At 43.9% G+C, this 19,602-nt stretch overlaps 1 protein-coding gene across 1 annotated transcript in view; it reads right to left on the minus strand.

Moving 5' to 3' along the window:
- The window catches only part of Csgalnact1 (chondroitin sulfate N-acetylgalactosaminyltransferase 1), a 332,858-nt gene that overhangs the window by 26,085 nt on the left and 287,171 nt on the right, over positions 1-19,602 (minus strand). The window contains exon 7 of the mRNA XM_059244472.1: positions 9,225-9,441. Coding sequence (XP_059100455.1) covers positions 9,225-9,441 — 217 coding nt within the window. The remainder of the gene's footprint in view (positions 1-9,224; positions 9,442-19,602) is intronic.

Genomic DNA, 19,602 nt, shown 5'->3' on the forward strand with positions numbered 1-19,602 from the left:
AGAAGGATTAACAAAAGGTTATCATGTATAATTCCCTCCAGGAGAATAACAATCCAGGTTCACTCCAGAGTCTCCATGTTTTACCAGTGAAAATCCCATGTGTAAGGAGATGCTTAAGTTCCAGGAAAACTGGGATAACCAAAGAGCTCACACGTAGTACGGTGTGGAATAACCACAGTTGTGGAGGCTGCTGAGTCAAGAGGACAGCAAGGAGAGTTAACTTCAGGAAGCTGATGGGTTCTGAGGAGGAGACATCATCTCAGGTCAGCACCATAGGTGAGGAGGAGCAGAAGGAGACTTCCACAGCTAAGAAAAGGCTTAGCTGTGAGGAATCTCATTGCTACTCTTTTCTAAGTCAGTCTCTCCTCAAACATAACAGGAATGGGAAAATGTATCAGGAATTGGAGTGCTTCACACAACAGACCCCAGTCTGCCAATGGTTTATAATGTCAATAGGAGGGAAGTCGCTCAGTGATAAAGGAACTGGGAAAACTGTAAGGAAGAGATTCCATCCTGGAGAGGGACAGAGGGTTATTGGTGCACTCTGGCCTCTGCTTATATCCCAGCATTCTGTTTTGGGTTTGGTGCATCCTTCCCCTTAGCCCTTTGCCAACGTGAATTTAACAAACAATTCTACTGTTCTATTATTTGGGTGTTCTGCTCCTTGTTAAGATGTGACGGTGGATTCTGACCTGCAATCAAGCAACTTTCCTGATTCTTGTCACAATACAGAAAACACAACCTCTCTTCCAATTGACCATGTTTCAGTCTCTTGACTGGACATCTCTATACGACGTGTAGCTCAAACTAAACACCTCTTCTATTAGGTCCCTAAGGACAGCTATTAAAACAACATGACTGATGAAGTTTTCGCGTTTCTCAAGCTCGTCAGCTAGGAAAGCTTCTCGGTGTAGCTCTGCTTTGTGAGTAGTGCAATGGCTCAGAGGACTGGTGTCGGGACATGGGTTAGAAAGACGACTGTATTACACAAGACAGCAGACTTTCCTTAAGGAATACGGAGGGCACAGGAATCTGTCTCTGTCACAGTCCTGGTGGCTAGAGGGCTTTCAGTCACCTATATCAGCTTAGCCAAATGTTGAAGGATTGTTTCAATTGAAATATATAATTCCTGCTTTAATTTTTTCCCCCAGAAATTTCTGGAGCCTCCTTAAAGGTTCTAGGCCAAAATGGAAAGAAAGAGAAAATTTCTAAAGAAAGTCAAGTAGAAAATGACCCTGATAGTCCATTAAAACATCAAGAATGCCTTGAGAGAGATGAGAAGAGCCGGAAGGAGAAAATGAAGGACATTCAAACAAACATAACCCACCCATTCTGAAGAGGAACTTGACAAGAAAAAGGGTTCACTCCAGCTGGAAGCAGTCAAAACAAAAAGCAAGCAAGCTTGGAAGAAACAGAAAAAGGTTTGAAAAAAGTTAGGAAGACTATTTCCCATTCAAGTCCCCCCACCCTGCTGGGAGTGGCAGAGATAACGATCTGAAGATCTATCTCTTTGTTACTGTGAGAGTGTTCCTGAGATCAAACAAAGCACAGGAGGAAAGAACCGATGAGCCTAAAATCCATAACACAGATGAGAGAAACTCAGAGTCACAGCCAAACATGAGATAGCTTCAAAGGCAAAACGAGGTGGTTGACAAAGCCAAGGAGAGGAGGCAGGTTAAGGCCACAGCTCCTGGGCCACCAGTGCCCGTGCAAACCTGACCTGACTCGAGCAGAGTTCCCCTGGGAGCCCCAGATATCCCGTCATCCCAAGGGATGGGAGCTGTTCATGGGTGATGGAATGGCACGTGAGGACTCTGGCTTTCACATGCAGGCCAACCTGATGGCAGCAACAAAGGAGCCTTCGTAAGTGCCAGCCAATGACCGCCAGGATCCAAGACGAGTTCACACCCGGAAGCCCTGCATCACCAAGACCAGAGTCATCTATATTGGTCCCAAAAGGCAAAGTGGGATTTTTTATTTTTTATTTTTTTTGGTCAGGAGATGGAAAGACCTACCTCTTGCCATCATAATTGTTGGGCTGGCTAGGAATATCATCACCTGGCATCCATTACCTCTTAAATGAAAGCCCTGAAGGTCCACTGTTGGAAATAAGCTTGCCTCACCCAACAATGGCTTTTTCTCATTACATATGAAGGCGAATATAAACTAGCCCTTGTTTCCTTCTTGTCTTCCTGTCTGCTTGGAAGTTCAGAAAACGAGCACCCGGATGAGTTTGTATTGTGTCTGAGCCAAAGGCCTGCCCAGGCTTTGTCCTTGCTTCCATCCCTATAGATTCTAAGCACTTTCTATCAAGCCCCAACAACACGGGTGAGAAAGTTAGCATTTCTCAAGCTTGTCACCCACAAAAGCAAGCCTCTGTATGGCTCTGGTTTGGGAGGAGTGAAGTGGCGCACAGAAGTGGTGCTGAGATCTGACTAAGAAGGTGGCCTGGTAAAGCTCCATATCATCCCACAGCCAAGAAGGGCCACAGCAACCAGGAACGGCCAACAGAGGCTGCACCCAGCCCACTAGGCTCTTCTCCACCTGCGCTCTCACATCCCAGAGGTCAATAGAACACTCTTCTGCCTTCAGAATACAGCTAGGGGTGGGTACAGCGGCCCTCAGATGAGGCAGAAGCCCAGGCAGGCCTGTGATTGTGAAACAGGACAGCAACTGCACCCTTGGGGCAAGAGGAGAAAGAAAGAGGGTGTGGGAAGAAGGGTGAAGGGGGACAGGGGTAGGGTTTTTTTGTTTTTTAGTGGCATTCAAAGTAGGAAGAAAATATAGTCTCAAAGGAAATCAGGATCAAACAAAAGAAGCTTTCTTACGATTGTTCCACTTTCACAAAATATGAATTCAATTTAAAAAAGTTAATTTTAAAACAAAAGAAAATAATAGTACCAGGCACAGTGTATACTCAGGAAATAAATCAATGTCAAGACAAACAGAAGTGTCTTAGAAAGATACAGGGCACATTTGTAAAAGATCAAAGAGAAGGCTCACATGCACGCAGGTAAAGGAACTGAAGACAGAGAGAAGGGCTGGGTAGATGACCAGTGAGTAAGTGTGCTTGCTCAGAAAGCATGAGGATCTAAATCCAGCATCTCTAGAAAGACATGGGCATGGCTGCACTTGACTATAAGCCCAGCACTGTGGGGCAAAGACAGGCATATCACAAGTGTTCAGTAGCTGCTATTCCAGCCAGAAGGGAAGCTTTTGGTTCCATAAGAGACCCTGTCTCAAGACAGTAAGGTGGAGAACAATAGAGGAAGACATCTCCTCTGGCCTCTGCATGTCCACCCATTGGCCTGTGTTCTGGCATATTCATATGAATGCATCACACACACACAACACACACATCATATATGCACAACATACACACCATATACATACACACTATACACATAAAATTCACAAACATACCTCATACACACACATGCATACACATACCATATACACATATGCCATATAAACACAACATATACACACAAGAAAAATGGAGATGTTAATAAATGGACACAAGTTATGAAACAGACAACTTGTTCCCATGTAGCACAGAACTGAACAAGTCATGCATCTGCCATAAAACCCCTATATTAATTATATTCCTATTGCTGTGAAGAGACACCATGATCAAGGAAACTTACAAAACAAGAGTTTATTGGGACCAATGGTTCTAGAAAGTTAGAGTCTTTGATCATCATGGTGGGAAACATGGCAGTAGGCAGGCATGGAGCAGTAGCTGAGAGCTTACATCCTGATCCACACAGGCATGAGTCAGGGAGAGGGAGAGAGGGGGAGGGAGAGAGAGAGAGAGAGAGAGAGAGAGAGAGAGAGAGAGAGAGAGAGAGAGAGAGAGAGAGAGAGAGAGATGGGAATGATATAGGCTTCTGTAACATCAAAGTCCACCTCTATGACTTACCTCCTCCAACAAGTCCACACCTCCTAATGCTTCCCAAACAATTCTACCAACTATGGACCAAACATTCAAATATATGAGCCTATGGGGGCCATTCTCATTCAAACCATCATCACCCCTTAACACAAAAGAGTCCATAAAACAACATAGCGACTATATTCCTGGCAAATGGTTAAGAACAATCAATACCAAGAAGAGACATATCCTGATTAAGTTACTATAATTTAAGACTAAAGAAGGATTCTTTTGGCCTTGAGGCAAAAGTCACTTTTAGAAGAGATAAAGATTCTTAATACATTTCCATGGCATCATTCAATGTTAAAAGAAAGCCCATAAAGTCCTAAGTAAAGTCCAAGCCCTTAAGCCCAGCCAGCCAACCTGTCCTGTTAGCACTACAAAGGTAACAGCAGACAGTCGGTGTTAAAGCATTTATGGCTGTCCTTGTGTTTCTTACCCATTAAAGACAACCAAGAACTGAGGGATGGGATGTTATTTTAAGAACACTAGGTAAATGCAACAAATCTGAATAAAGAATTTGCCTTTTGCAAATCAGAAACCAAGGCTTGCATCCCCCAACTAGGTAAAAACACAGGGCACTAAACTTGGAGTGTGGAGGGATGACAGAGGAAAGAGAGCGCCTGGAATGTGTGGATTCTTTTTTCCTACTGTAATTCCTTCGTCAATTCGGTGTGATACTAAAATGTGATTCAAGGACATTATAATTATAGTTTGTTCTGTGAGTAACCTCACCATGAGAAAGATCTCTTATGCATTAACATCGCTTCAGAGTGAAGACACATTTGCTAGAAGCTCAGCAGTTCCTTCTAGCATACTCAGATTTTTTTTTAACTACAAATTTAAGGAGGTAAAATTTAATTCATTAAAAATGGAACATGTAAAATATCTCATGCAGTACTGAATTATTCATAACCAGTGAACCATCCTTTCCATAGCATACATGTTAAGAAAGGTTGCATGAAATGGTATTGAATTAAAGTAAATAATGTTTAGCTGTGAGTTGCTTTTAAAATAATCTATTCCTTGTTTCGTTCTACATTGCTTAAATATATTATAGCAGCCAAGTAATCACTTCTAGAAGCTAAGTATCCATTCTAAGTTAGAAACTCCAAGATGATCTTTTGTTGAATTTTTAAATAATTTTATTTCATACTGTTATGTGTATAGACATAATGTATGTGGTATGTGCCATAGTTAGAGTGTATAGGGCAAAGGACTTCTCCATGGACTTTGTTCTCTCCCTCCACCATTATGGGGGCTCCAGGAATGAACTCAGGTCATAAAGCTTGTGCAGAAAGACTTTTTTTTAAATCCATGAGCCGTTTCCCTGGCCCTGAATTTTAAAACAAATATAAAATATTGGGACATTATGAGGTCATGTACACAACAGGTAGAGGGTATAAAATCACTCACAGTACAGTGTCAACTAGAGCTGATATGTTCCAATCCGAAGTTGAAAAGGACGTCATAGCAACAGTAAACATTAATAAATAGTCCCTACATGTTCTCCCAGTTATTTTATGATCAGATTAATTGTGTCTAAACATTTAATTGGCCAGATGTTTCCCCCCTTTTGGTTGAAAATATCATTTTTTCTCATGTAATATATTGTGATTCCAGCTCCCCTCCCTCTACCCCTTCCAGCTCTTCCCCACCTCCCCTCCCATACAGATCATCCCCTTCTGCCTTTCATTAGAAAACACTCTTCTATGGGAACAGAACAGAACAGAATAGAATAGATAAAGCAAAACTAACGCATTGGAATTGGACAAAACAAACAAATACAGGGAAAAGAGCCCAAGAGGAGGCACAAGAAATAAAGACCCACTTGTCACACACTCAGAAATCCCATAAAAATTACTAAACCGGGAACCATAATATATATGCAAAGGACCCGTAAGGTAAAAAGAGAGAAGAAGAATATAGACATAGTAAAAATGAATATACAATATTAAAAAAATAAGATTTTTTTAAAAAGGAAGAACCCCGACACAACATTATGAGCCAAGGCACCTCCAAAGCTGCCAATTGAGTTCACTTTCGGTTGGTCAGCTACTGCTGGGCATGCAGCCTACCCTGGAGAGTAGTTTGTCTCCCCAGTGAGACTCCCTTTGTAGAAAACTCAGTTTTCATGTACAAGTGGTTTTCAATTGCAGATTGCTTCTGGGTTAGGGATTAGAGGCATGTGACTACTTTTCTTTTTAGCTCTAGATCCCAACAAGTACAGACTTCTGCAGGCCTGGTACATGCTGCCTCGATCTCTGTGGGTTCATCTGTTGATTTAGAGGGCCTTGTTTTCTTAGTGTCTCTCATGCCCTCCGACAACTCTTAGAGTCTTTCTTCCTCCTCTTCCACAGGGTTCCCTGAGCCCTGAGAGGAGGGATTTGATATCTCCTGAGTATTCCAAGATCTCTCTCTCTTTGCATAATGTCTGGCTGTGGATCTCTGTATTTGTTCCCATCTGCTGCAGGAGGAAGCTTCTCTGATGATGGCTGAGCAAGGCACCAATCTATGAGTATAGCAGGATGTCATTAGGAGTCATTTTATTGCTACATTTTTTTTGAAAAGAAGTCTTTGTTTTACCCTAAGTCCCTGTGCTATCTAGTCTCAGATTCTTAGTCACCCAAGCAGTATATGGTTTCATCTCTTAGAGTGGGCCTTCAGTCAAAACAGATATTGGTTGGTGACTCCCACAAACTTTGTGCCGTCATTGCACTAGCCTGTCTTGCAGGCAGGACACTGTTGTAGATCTAAGAGTTTGTAGATGGGCTGGTATTTAAGTCTCTCCTTTGGTAGTGTGCAGAGTCCTGTCCTGTACCAAAGATGTCAGCACAAAAGGATGCGGGCTCCAGGTAGGCACCAACTTGACTTCTTTGTGTCCAGGGAGCTGTGCAGGTGTTGTCCTCAGCAACGGGGACTTGCCTTCAGTTTGTGGAGAGAAGCCTAGTGACTTAGTAACAGCTTGCATTGTTTGGGGGTTCCCATGGGACCTCTTTGGCTTGGTTGGCCAGATTTTAAACTTAGGTGTGAAAAAAAGAATTACTTTTTCCAGCTCTGCTTGGTCATTTGTTCTAGCACTATGTTTTGTATAATCCCCCTTTTGACTGTGTTTGGAAAATCATCTTTTTACCATGTCCCTACATAGAATTAAATGCCCTAGGTACTCTTGATTTTACATTCCACTTTTTCAGAGCCCTACATATACTCAGAAGCTCCGTGGCTGCACAGCAGATGCTCCACTCAGTCTCTGCCCCAGTGCCCACCTGTGCTGGGAATCTGTCTTTGTACACGCTATCCTTTCCAGCCTCTGGCTCTCAGATGTGACTTCTGTCTTCCATTATCAGATGATTCAATGGTCTCTTCAAAGATGATTTGATCCTGACACAAATAGCTTATTTACAAAAGGATCCCTCTTGTGCTCTTGAGCTAGAATTTTGAGAACTACCAATCATATTCTTCTACTGACTTCTTAATAATAGGAACATGATACGAGATTTAAAAAATCAACTAAATTTCTCAAGATTTATAATTGGATAAAATAAGCTGGCTTCTTTAAAACAAAGCGACTTAGTCATTTAGCTGGTTAACCTCGGCCTATATGCAGATTCCATACATAAAAGATAATGAGACCCACTGTTGCCCAGTAGAGGTTTCCAGTTATGTACACACCAGCTCTACCAGTGCACCCTGGAATAAAGGTCTACTTACTGAGCACCTGTAAAGAGGAGCGCTGAAGCCTTCCTGCCACAGTGTTAAACTCAGTCTCTTAGGGCATGCAGCTAAGAATGAGAAACAGAGTGTGATTCAATCTACTCCAGATGCAGTCAGAGCAGCACAGCAAATGAAGCCAGTCTTCTGCTGAGCCAGGGCCTCTTTCTCATCCAGAGTCATCACTGATGTGGGGATTGTCACCATCAGCCAGCTCCTGCCTGCTACAGATGACGCTGAACCTCATTTGCTTGCCTCTGAGAATTTCATTTTCGGCTGGAGAGCCCAGGCTCAAGTCAGAATGAAGGTGACGTGTGCAGAGCTGGTTCATCAAGTCAGGATGAAGGTGACGTGTGCAGAGCTGGTTCATCAGGTCAGGATGAAGGTGACGTGTGCAGAGATGGTTCATCAGGTCAGGATGAAGGTGACGTGTGCAGAGCTGGTTCATCAAGTCAGGATGAAGGTGACGTGTGCAGAGATGGTTCATCAGGTCCGGATGAAGGTGACGTGTGCAGAGATGGTTCATCAGGTCAGGATGAAGGTGACGTGTGCAGAGCTGGTTCATCAAGTCAGGATGAAGGTGACGTGTGCAGAGCTGGTTCATCAGGTCAGGATGAAGGTGACATGTGCAGAGCTGGTTCATCAAGTCAGGATGAAGGTGACGTGTGCAGAGCTGGTTCATCAAGTCAGAATGAAGGTGACGTGTGCAGAGATGGTTCATCAGGTCAGGATGAAGGTGACGTGTGCAGAGCTGGTTCATCAAGTCAGGATGAAGGTGACGTGTGCAGAGCTGGTTCATCAAGTCAGGATGAAGGTGACGTGTGCAGAGCTGGTTCATCAGGTCAGGATGAAGGTGACGTGTGCAGAGCTGGTTCATCAGGTCAGGATGAAGGTGACGTGTGCAGAGCTGGTTCATCAGGTCAGGATGAAGGTGACGTGTGCAGAGCTGGTTCATCAAGTCAGGATGAAGGTGACGTGTGCAGAGCTGGTTCATCAAGTCAGGATGAAGGTGACGTGTGCAGAGCTGGTTCATCAAGTCAGGATGAAGGTGACGTGTGCAGAGCTGGTTCATCAAGTCAGGATGAAGGTGACGTGTGCAGAGCTGGTTCATCAAGTCAGAATGAAGGTGACATGTACAGAGATGGTTTATCAAGTCAGGATGAAGGTGACGTGTGCAGAGCTGGTTCATCAAGTCAGAATGAAGGTGACATGTGCAGAGATGGTTTATCAAGTCAGAATGAAGGTGACGTGTACAGAGATGGTTCATCAAGTCAGGATGAAGGTGACGTGTGCAGAGCTGGTTCATCAAGTCAGGATGAAGGTGACGTGTGCAGAGATGGTTCATCAGGTCAGGATGAAGGTGATGTGTAGCCCTGTTGATCGCCCATCCTTCCTAGACTTTCCTTCTAACGAAAATGCACTACAGCAAGGCCTTTCTAATTGCTTTAGGGAAAGGCAAATACAAGTGGAAAACTTCATGAAGAAACCTGGGTGGACGAGAGGAAAAGGAGCCTTTGCACCTGGAAGGAAATGAAGGACATGGCAGGAAAGGGGCAGGGCTCCCTGCAAACACACGCACCTGAAGTTCTGCATGAAGTGCCGGAACTTGTCTACCCTCCTCGCTAGGGGCACGATAACGTTGATAAGCGTGTTGGCCATGTTGAGTTTCTCCTTTTTCACTTTCATGATGGGGCCAAAGGGTCGAAATAGGACAAGTCGTTGGAATTCGTGTTTGTGGTCCCCTTTGAAGGTGAGCTCATACAAAGTGCCTTTATCCCTTTCTGTCCGGTAGATCCCTACAAGGCAGAACAAGGAAAGATGGTTTTAGAAAAGTGAGCTTTGGCTATCCTTTCTATAACCAAGATCTACCACAAATGCCTTTAAAATTAATATTAGATCTCCATATTCTGTGATTAGAAAACCTGAAATATAATTAATATTAAAAAAAAAACCCATCAGCCTAAAAATCAGTTATAAAACCCTCATAAAGCCACAGGGAATGTTTGTAATATTAGATACAAAACATATATTTAGGATCGTTGAAAAAAGACTATTAGAAATGTAGAATAAGTCTGATATAATGTGGATTAGGATGTGTTCTTTACTGGTATTATATATATTTTATAAAGCATTATAATATGAACATTACTGTTTATTTAATTTAAAACTGTACACTAAAATTATCTCTGTGCAATTATATTCATTTCTGATGAATCAACTATAGTGATTTATAGGTGTATCTTGGAAGCAAATAGGGCTATAAACATGTGCCCATTCCAAAGCTTCCAGAAGTATTAAGACAATACTTAAACCTATGTTAAAATTCTGGCTCCATGGTAGTACTGTGGAAAACTATTTCATCTTCCTATACCTCATTTACCTCTCAGAATAAACAGTATCTTAGTGGCATAATCTGGAGGCTGATGCAAGAAGATCACAAGTTGAAGGCTTGCCTGGGTTACAGAGTGAGTTCAAGGCTAACCTTTATTGCTTAGTGAATCACTGAAGTGCCTCAGTGATAGAAAGCTTGCTTAGCATGTGCCAGGCCCTGGGTTCCACCTCTAGCACCACCATCACCAAATGCTGGAGTGTTTACCAACGGGGCCCCACAGTGCTTGGCACATAGTAAAGCGTGCATGTGTGTTTCCCTCATCGTTACCCTCCCTTCTCCTGTCGGTGCTGAAGAAACACGGTATATTAGGGAGGAAGAGAAACGGAGAAGTTTATTTATGTTGCCTTTGATCTGTGTTGAGTCTCACACCACTGAGTGTCACCTGTCAGATTGAAGATGAAGCCTTACCATCTCACTCAGCTCTCAGGAGGATGCTCATTAAGGCCCACCTGACAGAACCACCACATCTAAAGACTAAACAACTCCCTAGGCCCATGTTCTTTCCTAGGACCACTGGCATTGTGGGTGTTTTCTTAAAAGTAGACAAAAGTTAGTAGCATCCAACAAATTAGGAGAGAAGCTTTTATCTTTGACATACACAGTATTTCCCATTCCACATCTTCGTCTTATTCTTAAGTTCCACATTAGCTGAAAATGTACCTCCGTGTCTCTGATTAGCTACAGAAATAAATCTCCAAGGAACATTCTGGCTGATGGTGAGCTATGGCTCTTGAGTGCATCTCACAAGCCATTTCCCTTTTCTTCCTCATGCTCCTTCTTCGTTTCTTCTGTGGGAAACACACATCTTCTCCACACACATTGCCTAGTTCTCTTCTTTGTGTTTTGACTTTTGGGAACTTTTTCATCCTAGAGCTCTGGTCTTGTAGCCTCTTTGATTTCATCCAAGAAATCTCTTGGATCTCTCTGAGGTGTAGAAGAGTCTGGTACTGTGAATTTTCAATGTGTTCTCATTTCTTGCAGTCATCCAATGGGCCTAATTAAAATTCAAAAGGCACAATGTTCTGGCAGTGAGCAAGGGTGACTGAAGGAATCGGTTCTCTTCTGAAGCCTTTGCTGCTTCCTGGGGTACCACAATGGGACATCCTGCTCTGCTACCTGCAATGTGAGGGATGCTGGGAGAATAGCTGAGCTCCTGTTGGTAAAGAATTCAGTATCTTTCTTCAGCCAATTAAAGAAGAGAGGAAAAGATTTATTCCTTTGGAGGCTCAAAGGACTTCTTTGGAAACATCAAATAGTGCCTTCAAAGTCTGTTAATTCTTTTAAGCAATTAGTCCCAAGTAAGAAAAGAGGACTCTAATGATGTCTACAGCACTGGGTTAGACTACGGCATCTTCATATAGCCCAAATGAGGCCCTGCTGAGTCACATAGAAGTCCAATAGTCACAGAGGTATATCTACACACTTGAACAGCCCTTAAGGTTGGTGGCTGAGCCTTGACAAATTCTTCTTCTTCTCCTTCTCCTTCTCCTTCTCCTTCTCCTTCTCCTTCTTCTTCTTCTTCTTCTTTGTTTTTTTGAGATAGGGTTTCTCTGTGTCACTTTGGTAACTTTCCTGGATCTCTGTAGACCAGGCTTGCCTCGAACTCACAGAGATCCACCTGGCTCTGCCTCCCAAGTGCTGGGATTAAAGGTGTGGGCCACCACCGCCCAGCAACAAATGCTTTTGTTATTTGATGTCAGCAGTATAGATTCAGCACCAGCCATAGGCCTGGGAAAGGCTGTTTTCAGTTTAACTTGCAGATAAAAAACATACAGGGCAGCAGGAATCCTGTAAGCTAGTATATTGCTTGCAAGAGGAACTGTTTGATCGCCAGAACTCATATAGAAAAGACAGGGGTGGTTGCCCATGCTTAGATCACCGCACTTACATCTTACAAACCTGATTTTAGACCCCTTAACTGTATGTATTTAAAAAATAAGTTAGTTAAAACCTTCCTTAATCTGAGATCCACCGAACTGAGATCCACACTTACCACCCAGCCATCATCGTCAAGCACATACATACCCTTGCACAGCTGCATGAGGAGGTACTATAGTCTGCCTTATGTTAACTCAGAGGACAACACCTAATGGAGCCCGTGCTCTGTGGAATCTTCAGTAATCAAAACACAGTGGACCAGAGAGGAAGGGGTCAGGAACACCAAAAGGCAGGGGTGTTTTTAGCATGACATGTAGCCAACACAGAACCAAGGGCCACACAAACACCTTTGCTACACAGGTTGGGCATTCCTAATTGGAAAACTCAAAATGTGAAACTTAAGTATAAACAACGCTCATAAGTTTTCCATTTTAAACCATTTTCGATTTAGTATTTTCTGGTCTAGTTGGTAAAATGTCTGCAAATATTCCAAGATCTAAAATCCTCCAAAATCTGAACCATGTCTGGTGCCAATCATTCTAGATAAAAGATATACTACTTGTGGGCTGTCATAATACAGTCATTTTATTATTATGCAAATTAAGCATAAAAATAAGACTTTTGTAGCTCGAGCTTGGATCTTGTTTAGACACACCTCTGGTGCCTGCAGTCCATTCACTACTTTGGGTTTGCTCTCTGTGCAAACATCTTAATGCAGTGTTTTTCTTACTCGGGGCCCAGCTTTGTAACCCACAGCAAGAGGATGCTCCCTGTGAAAGAAACAGCTCCACAGCAGCTGTCTGTGCTCTCCCTCTCTTCCTCTGCCCCATTCCTCCATTATGACTCATCCAGGCAGAGTAAGCAGCAGTCTACCATCCAGCCACACTCCCAGCCCTGCTGCAAAGCCGATTCCTGTCTAGACCAAGAGTCGCCCGGCTAACTGGTTCTCTCCCATCTCTGTGTGCTATAGTCACCTCAGAAATCAAAATGACAAAGGAGAAGGGGTGTACCACTTCTTACTATCATTCCACACGCATATGCTTAAGATGACCAATGTTGAATGACTGGCTGAGCCCATGCAGAATTCCTCAAACCTATCACCAGCAAAACACCTTCTTTACTCTCAAGAATTCCATTCACTCTCTCTGCATTCATCCCTACCTTTCCAGCTTTCCCACATGGAACCCAGGACTCTCACCTAGAATATATCTTTAATTTAGCTAGTTGGCTGTAATCAAATGCTGACCAATGTCCAGGCCTCCAGGTCTCACTACACGTTACATGCAGCCTTTGGTTCTTAAGTTGCCTGTGGTACCGCTGTAATTTGTCCTTGCCTCACCAGCTTCCCAAAACCTGCAGAATAAGCACCAGTGCCATATCCTGGCTTCAAGACCCAAAGTCTGGCACCAATCTGTTGTCAAATTTGTCACTGCCTCAGGTGCAGTCTGAGCTACAGTCAGGCTGATTTAGATTGAAGACACAGCCACTTGTCCCCATGGAGAATCTAGAAGGAACCCTTGTACATTCTCAGTGGGGATGTAAAATGGTGCAGCTGCTGCTCAAAAACGTTTGGAAACCCCTCAAAAGAGCTAGATATATGTTCGCAGCCATATGGTTCAGAACAGCTAAGAGAGACAACGCAACTCTCCATTGAGAGATGGATAAACAAAATGTGGTGTACGCACACGATGGAATATTACTCAATATGAAAACAGAATGTAGTTTGACGTGTCCTACAAAGGTGGATTTTGAGAACACTGTATTAGGTGAAGTATGCAAGTCACACAGTGAGAAATACTGCATAATTCACTTTAATAAGACACCCAGACAGTCAAAAGAAGAAACAGAAAGTAGAATGGGGGTGACCAGGAGGCAGGAGGGTGAGAAATGAGGAGTTACTGGCTCACAGATATGGTTGTGAGTTTTCTTTGTTTTGTTTTTTGTACTGCTAGGCATTAAACTCAGGGCATTGTACATGCTAGGAAAGCAATCGAACATTGTGCTACATCCATGAGCCCAAGGTTTTTATTTGGGAAGATAAAACTATTCTGGAGATGGATGATGGTGATGGCTGACAAATTACGTGAATATTCTTAGCATTACTAAACTAAATAATTCGAAGTTGCTCCTGATCATTTTAATGGTCTGTGAGTTTTCCACCATACTGCTCTCCTCTGAAAGGCTCTAACGCTTTGTCACAGGCACACAAGTTTCAGTAGTGCCGTGTCTACCTCTTAGCCTTCCTAATCTCACCTTCTCTCCCATGGGAAATTTTCTGCCACATTCTCAACCTAAAGTGATCCTTCATCCTCCAGACTTTTTTTTCCCACAGCCCTTAAACTTTCCTTTACTTAAACCACTTTCTCAGTACTTCAGGGAAAAAAAAAAGGATGTGGAAATTGACTGTTCCAGACATATGAGACCCAGAGACCCAGAGAAGCCATTGTTTGTCTCAAGGACCCATTTGTTACTGGTTACCTGGCTCATAGTCCTGACTCCCTGGAGTTACTGTTCACACATAACACTGACAACTGGACTAGCAGAATGAGGATCATGGGAAATTGCTGCCTGGAAGTCAGAATAAACAGCACAGAGGGCAGAGAAAGCTGCTGTACTTGGCTTCTATACTCATGGGTGACCCTTGCACATTCTGCTTTTTCTTCACTTTCCATATAAATTTGACAGTTACTAAATAATCTGCACTCCAGCCTGGGAAACACTGACGTAGTGAGTGTTGAAAAGCATGACTTTTATAGGGGAAAAGATTTTCCACTAAGAAGAGAAGACTACAGTCATCCCTCAGGATCTACAAAGGCATTCTAGGATCCCACTAGGGTACCAAAGTAGAGGAAGATGCTCAAATCCCTTATATTAAATAGCATAAAATTTACATATAACCTCTATGCTTTAGATAATTTTGGTTGCTTATAATCCCCCAAAGAGCAGATTTTATGTAAATAATTGTTTCCCTCTATCATTCAGGAACCAATGACATGAAAAGGTCTGCACATGCTCAGTAAAGCTGCGATTACTTTTGAGTAGTTTCAATCCAACTTTGGTTCAATGCACAGGTGCTGAGGCTGTGGATACAGAGGGCTGACTTCAGGGGAGGAAGATCATTACAGGCAGGAGAAAACAGAGACAGATGAACTGTCAACAGAGGATAAGACAGAACATTACATTTTAAAAATTACATATATGTACGGTACTTTCCCATTTTATAAAACCCAGCGCTGTAAACTGCCTTTAAAGACTATACACCTGCTTCTCTCCACCTCTAGAGGAACACATGCTACCTATTCTGCTCAGGGAGAAAATCAGCCAAGTGCAGAGATTTCACTCTAAAATGATAATATTCCCCTTTTTGCTACTTGCTATTTCAGCTATCTAAACAATTGCACTTAGATGACATGTCATTTCTAGACCTCATAAAATTCACCTTTTTCAATTTCTCCATAGTGCATTTGGTTGTGTCACAGATTGAAGTAGGCAAGTTCTTACTCTCCCCAGACCTTCTGGGAGCCTCACTTAGCTGGGCTGCTTCTTGCTTCCTCAGAAGCTCTAGCAACTGTCTTTGTCCTACCACAACAAGCCTGCTGGGATTAGACAACAGGAGACAATGAAGGTGCATGGAAGAGTCCAGTGTTTCAACGGAAGCTGTCATGTTTCTCTTTGGATTGCAGGCTCAGTGAAAGCTGGGGCTCACTGACCCTGCCCCACATCGTAAGAGATGCTGCTAAGCAAGGACACGATCAACACTCAAAGGATGGTCTTCCAAAGGATCTGGGTTTACAGTATTCACATCAGACAGCTCACAACTATCTGTAACATCAAACCCAGTGGCTCACACACCCTCTTCTGGCCTCCATAGGCACCTGCACACATGTAGCTAGCACACACACACACACACACACACAGAGAGAGAGAGAGAGAGAGAGAGAGAGAGAGAGAGAGAATAAAACTTCTGATGAAAGAATCCTGACTCTGAATTTATATACTAGAGAAGAAAGCACAGCGGTAAAGAAAATAAACTATATAATAGGCACGTCACTGAATCCGCCTGAGCCGTCAGAGAGTAGACAGAAATGCATCCCCACCTGAAGAAAGTTGAGGGCAGTTTGGTAGGTGTTTTACCAGAACTGAAAACTGAGTGGGTGTTTCCTGAGACTAAAATCAGAGGGAATGCCGAAGAAAGACAGCAGCGTACAGGAAGACATTGAAAAGAGCAAAACAACCAACCACAAGCCAGCGTCTACAGGGTAGGCAGGTTTGACAGGTGTGAGCAAGGATGGAGTGCAGAAGGATACAGGTGTGTGAGAGAAATGGAAGACAAGGCTGGGGACTCACTGGAAGCCATGCCACACATGCCCATTTGGTTGTCCTCAAGGGCATGGCTTTGTCCTGGGCCACAGTGGAACCAGTTTATTGTTTTAACAGGGGAGAGATAACGGTCTTGGGACAATCACCTCACAGCAGTGTAACACACGGGCAGATGACGGGAAATGAGATCAGGAATCATCAGGAAGGAACTACCAGGAACAACAGGAAGTGGTAAAGGTCCTACCCAAATTGGTGGTCACAGATAAGATAGGGAAGGAAGAAGCAGAAAAGAACTTGGCTGGTGATTGGGGTACTGGGGGCGAGTCAGGGAGACATGTAACAAAATTGCAGCTACAGGGGAGAACTCAGGTAAACATTGGACATACTGACTTTAGCAGCTGAGTAAGTAGGTTTGAAGTCACTAGGGAGACTTCTATAGAGATACTGATCTGCGTATTCCCACCCTATAAATTAAAGCTTTGGGTATGGGTGAGATAATCTAGAAAGAGCCATTAGACAATGAAGCAGGAGCTTAGTATGTCCAGAGCACTGTTCCTAACATCCATGACATGGAGGCAACCACAATGTCCTTTGGTCTTAAAAAGGAAGATATGGTGCCATTTGTGACAACGTGGATGGAGTTGAAATTTTGATGAGGAAAATCAGCCAAATCCTTTAAGACAAATATTGAATTCTCACTTATATGTGGAATCTAAAACAAACAAACAAACAAAAAAACAAAAAGGGGACAGAGAGAATGGTGATTACCAGGGTCTGGAAGGCGAGGAAGGGATGTGAAAAGGGAAGTTAGAGGTTAAAAGTACCAAGTCTCAGACTGGAGACGTTTTAGTGACCAGTTGTTTTGTATGGTGATCATGATCAACAATCCTGTGTATTTCAGATTAGGTAAAATAGCTTTTACTTTTAATTCTTATCACACACACACACACACACACACACACACACACACACACACCAGGTACTCGGATGCCAATCATCTTTGTTAAATCTATAATGTACACAAAGTTCAAAATATTACATTATATGCCATAAACACACACAATTACTGTTAGTCACTTAAAATAGATACATGGAAGGATAGACAGACAGACAGAGAACCCAGGACGCATTCACCTTCAGACACAGTGTACATGGATCTGCACAAGAGGACTGAGAAGTGTCAGTGACCGAAGGACTCAGGGACAGAAGAGAGCAATGTCAGAGAGCCAGTGTTAAATACAAAGCACTGCTTCAAGGTCTGGTAAGAGGAGGATCCAGACAGCCCAGGGAATGGGGCGGGTAGCTCGTTAGTGACCACACCAATAGTGGCTTCAGAGAAGTGGTGGGGATGGATGACCCACGCTGGGGTCAATCTGAATGCTCATGGGCACTTCAGTAGCAGCCAAGAGACAAGAGCTTCTCTTTCATTTTGCAACTGTCAAGTTTATTCTTACCTCAGGACCATTGTCCCCTTCCTTCGGTGTCTGAGATCTTTCCCAGGTGCCAACCTAGCTAGATTCTTCCTCTAATGTAGGCCTCAACTCAGCAGCCACTTCCCCCAGATAGGCCTCCATTTCACCCCTGCATCCTCCAGGCCTCCATTTCACCCCTGCATCCTCCAGGCCTCTATTTCACACCCTGCATCCTCCAGGCCTCCATTTCACCCTCTGCATCCTCCAGGTCCCTGCCCCAGCTACTCCACCATCTCTTCCATATTATTCAAGCTCCTTCACTGCAAGCCATCTGCATGCCCAATCCACCCGCCTGCTCATCACTGCTCCCCTACTCAAAGGCCAGCACTTTAAAAAGCAGAGCTGGAGCTGTGTTTCCATGATGCAGTGAAGGTTTGCTGCACAGAGGGGACGGAGTAGACAGCTTGACTAGTAGATGTGCTTGACTAGGAGGGGAATACATACATTTGGGCAGAAAGCAGAGGGGCTTACGAAAAGACAGATGGAGAGACAATTTCTTATGTGGAAGGAAAGGAACAAAGAGTAGGTAACAAGAACACATGGATGGAATGAGGAACTGAGAGGTGGATGGATCCCCAACCCAGAAAAGGATTGGCAAAGACACGGAATTTATCTAGATCCCCAAAGAGGACAGAAATGAAGAACGGAGATCCAGCGTTGGGAGCAACAGAGTAAAGAATTAAAGGTGGAGTAACGGGCTTAAGAGGAGCGCTGCTGGTGGATTGGGATGGTGACCGTGTAGATGGGAGATGAAGCTGAGGAAGTATGCAGGGAAGGCATCCTAAAACATCAGATTGGTACCCCCGGGCTGGAGATCAGAAGACTACAATGATGTCAGTGTGGGAGTTCAGGGGTCCTTCCGCCACTCCTCCCTCTCTCTCTCTCCCTCCCTCTCTCCTTCCTCCCTCCCTCCCTCCTTCCTCCCTCCCTCCTTCCTCCCTCCCTCCCTTCTTTCATTTCTCCTCCTCCTTCTTTTTTGGCTTCTAATGTGTGACGCACGCATGTGACACTCAGGTACAAGTACCCATGCAAAGGCCAGAGCAGGATGCCAGGTGTTTCCCTGGGTCACTCGCTGCCTTGTTTCCTGGAGACCATGTCTCTTACTGTACCAGAAGCTCACAGCTCTGCATAATCTGGCTATCTAGCAAGCTGCTGAGATCCACCTGCTTCTGCCCCCGGATGCTGGGGTTCCAGGCATAGGGAGCCAGGCCCAGCTTTCTACATGGGTGCTGGGCACTCAGTCTCAGGTCCTTTTCCTTGCAGTGCATTTGCTGACATCCATCGAGCCTTCTCCAGAGCTCCTTCAGGGCCTGTCTTCCAGCAGCAAAAAGCAGCTGGCAGAGAAAGCACCCACCGAGATAGTGCCCCATTGTTTAGGGTGGAGCTCCATAAGGCAGCGATGGAGGGAGGGCATAGAGTCATACACTACTGAGCAAGTGACTGGAGGGACACAGTGGGGGCGGGCCTGCAGGAGGAGCCATGACCCTAAGAAAGGGCGGAGTTAAAGAACAAGGAAGGCTCACAGTGTACATGCAGAAAGAACCAGTAAGAAGTGACCAAAGACAGAAATACTAACCGAAGAATGGAGGAAGTGTCAACTTAAAGATGTTAAGATCATTGAGATTTTTTTTTAAGTTCAACCTGTTCCAGGAGAGACAAGGGCTGAGAATGTAGCCTCACTGGGAACTGGACATTTTTATCTCAATGCATAAGTTTCCCAGGCCCACACAACAAGCTGCCCAAGGCCGTAAGAACTCTTTTTTTTTTTTTTTTTTTTTTTTTTTGCATTCAGTTCTCCTTATTTGAGAATTCCAGTTTCTTAGGAGGGACTGGCCGCCCTTTCTCTAACATTATTTTAAGAAACCAGTGATCAGAAGTTATGAATATGCACCTAC

This window comes from Peromyscus eremicus, chromosome 17, assembly GCF_949786415.1.
Source record: "Peromyscus eremicus chromosome 17, PerEre_H2_v1, whole genome shotgun sequence".
Taxonomy (NCBI): Eukaryota; Metazoa; Chordata; class Mammalia; order Rodentia; family Cricetidae; genus Peromyscus; species Peromyscus eremicus.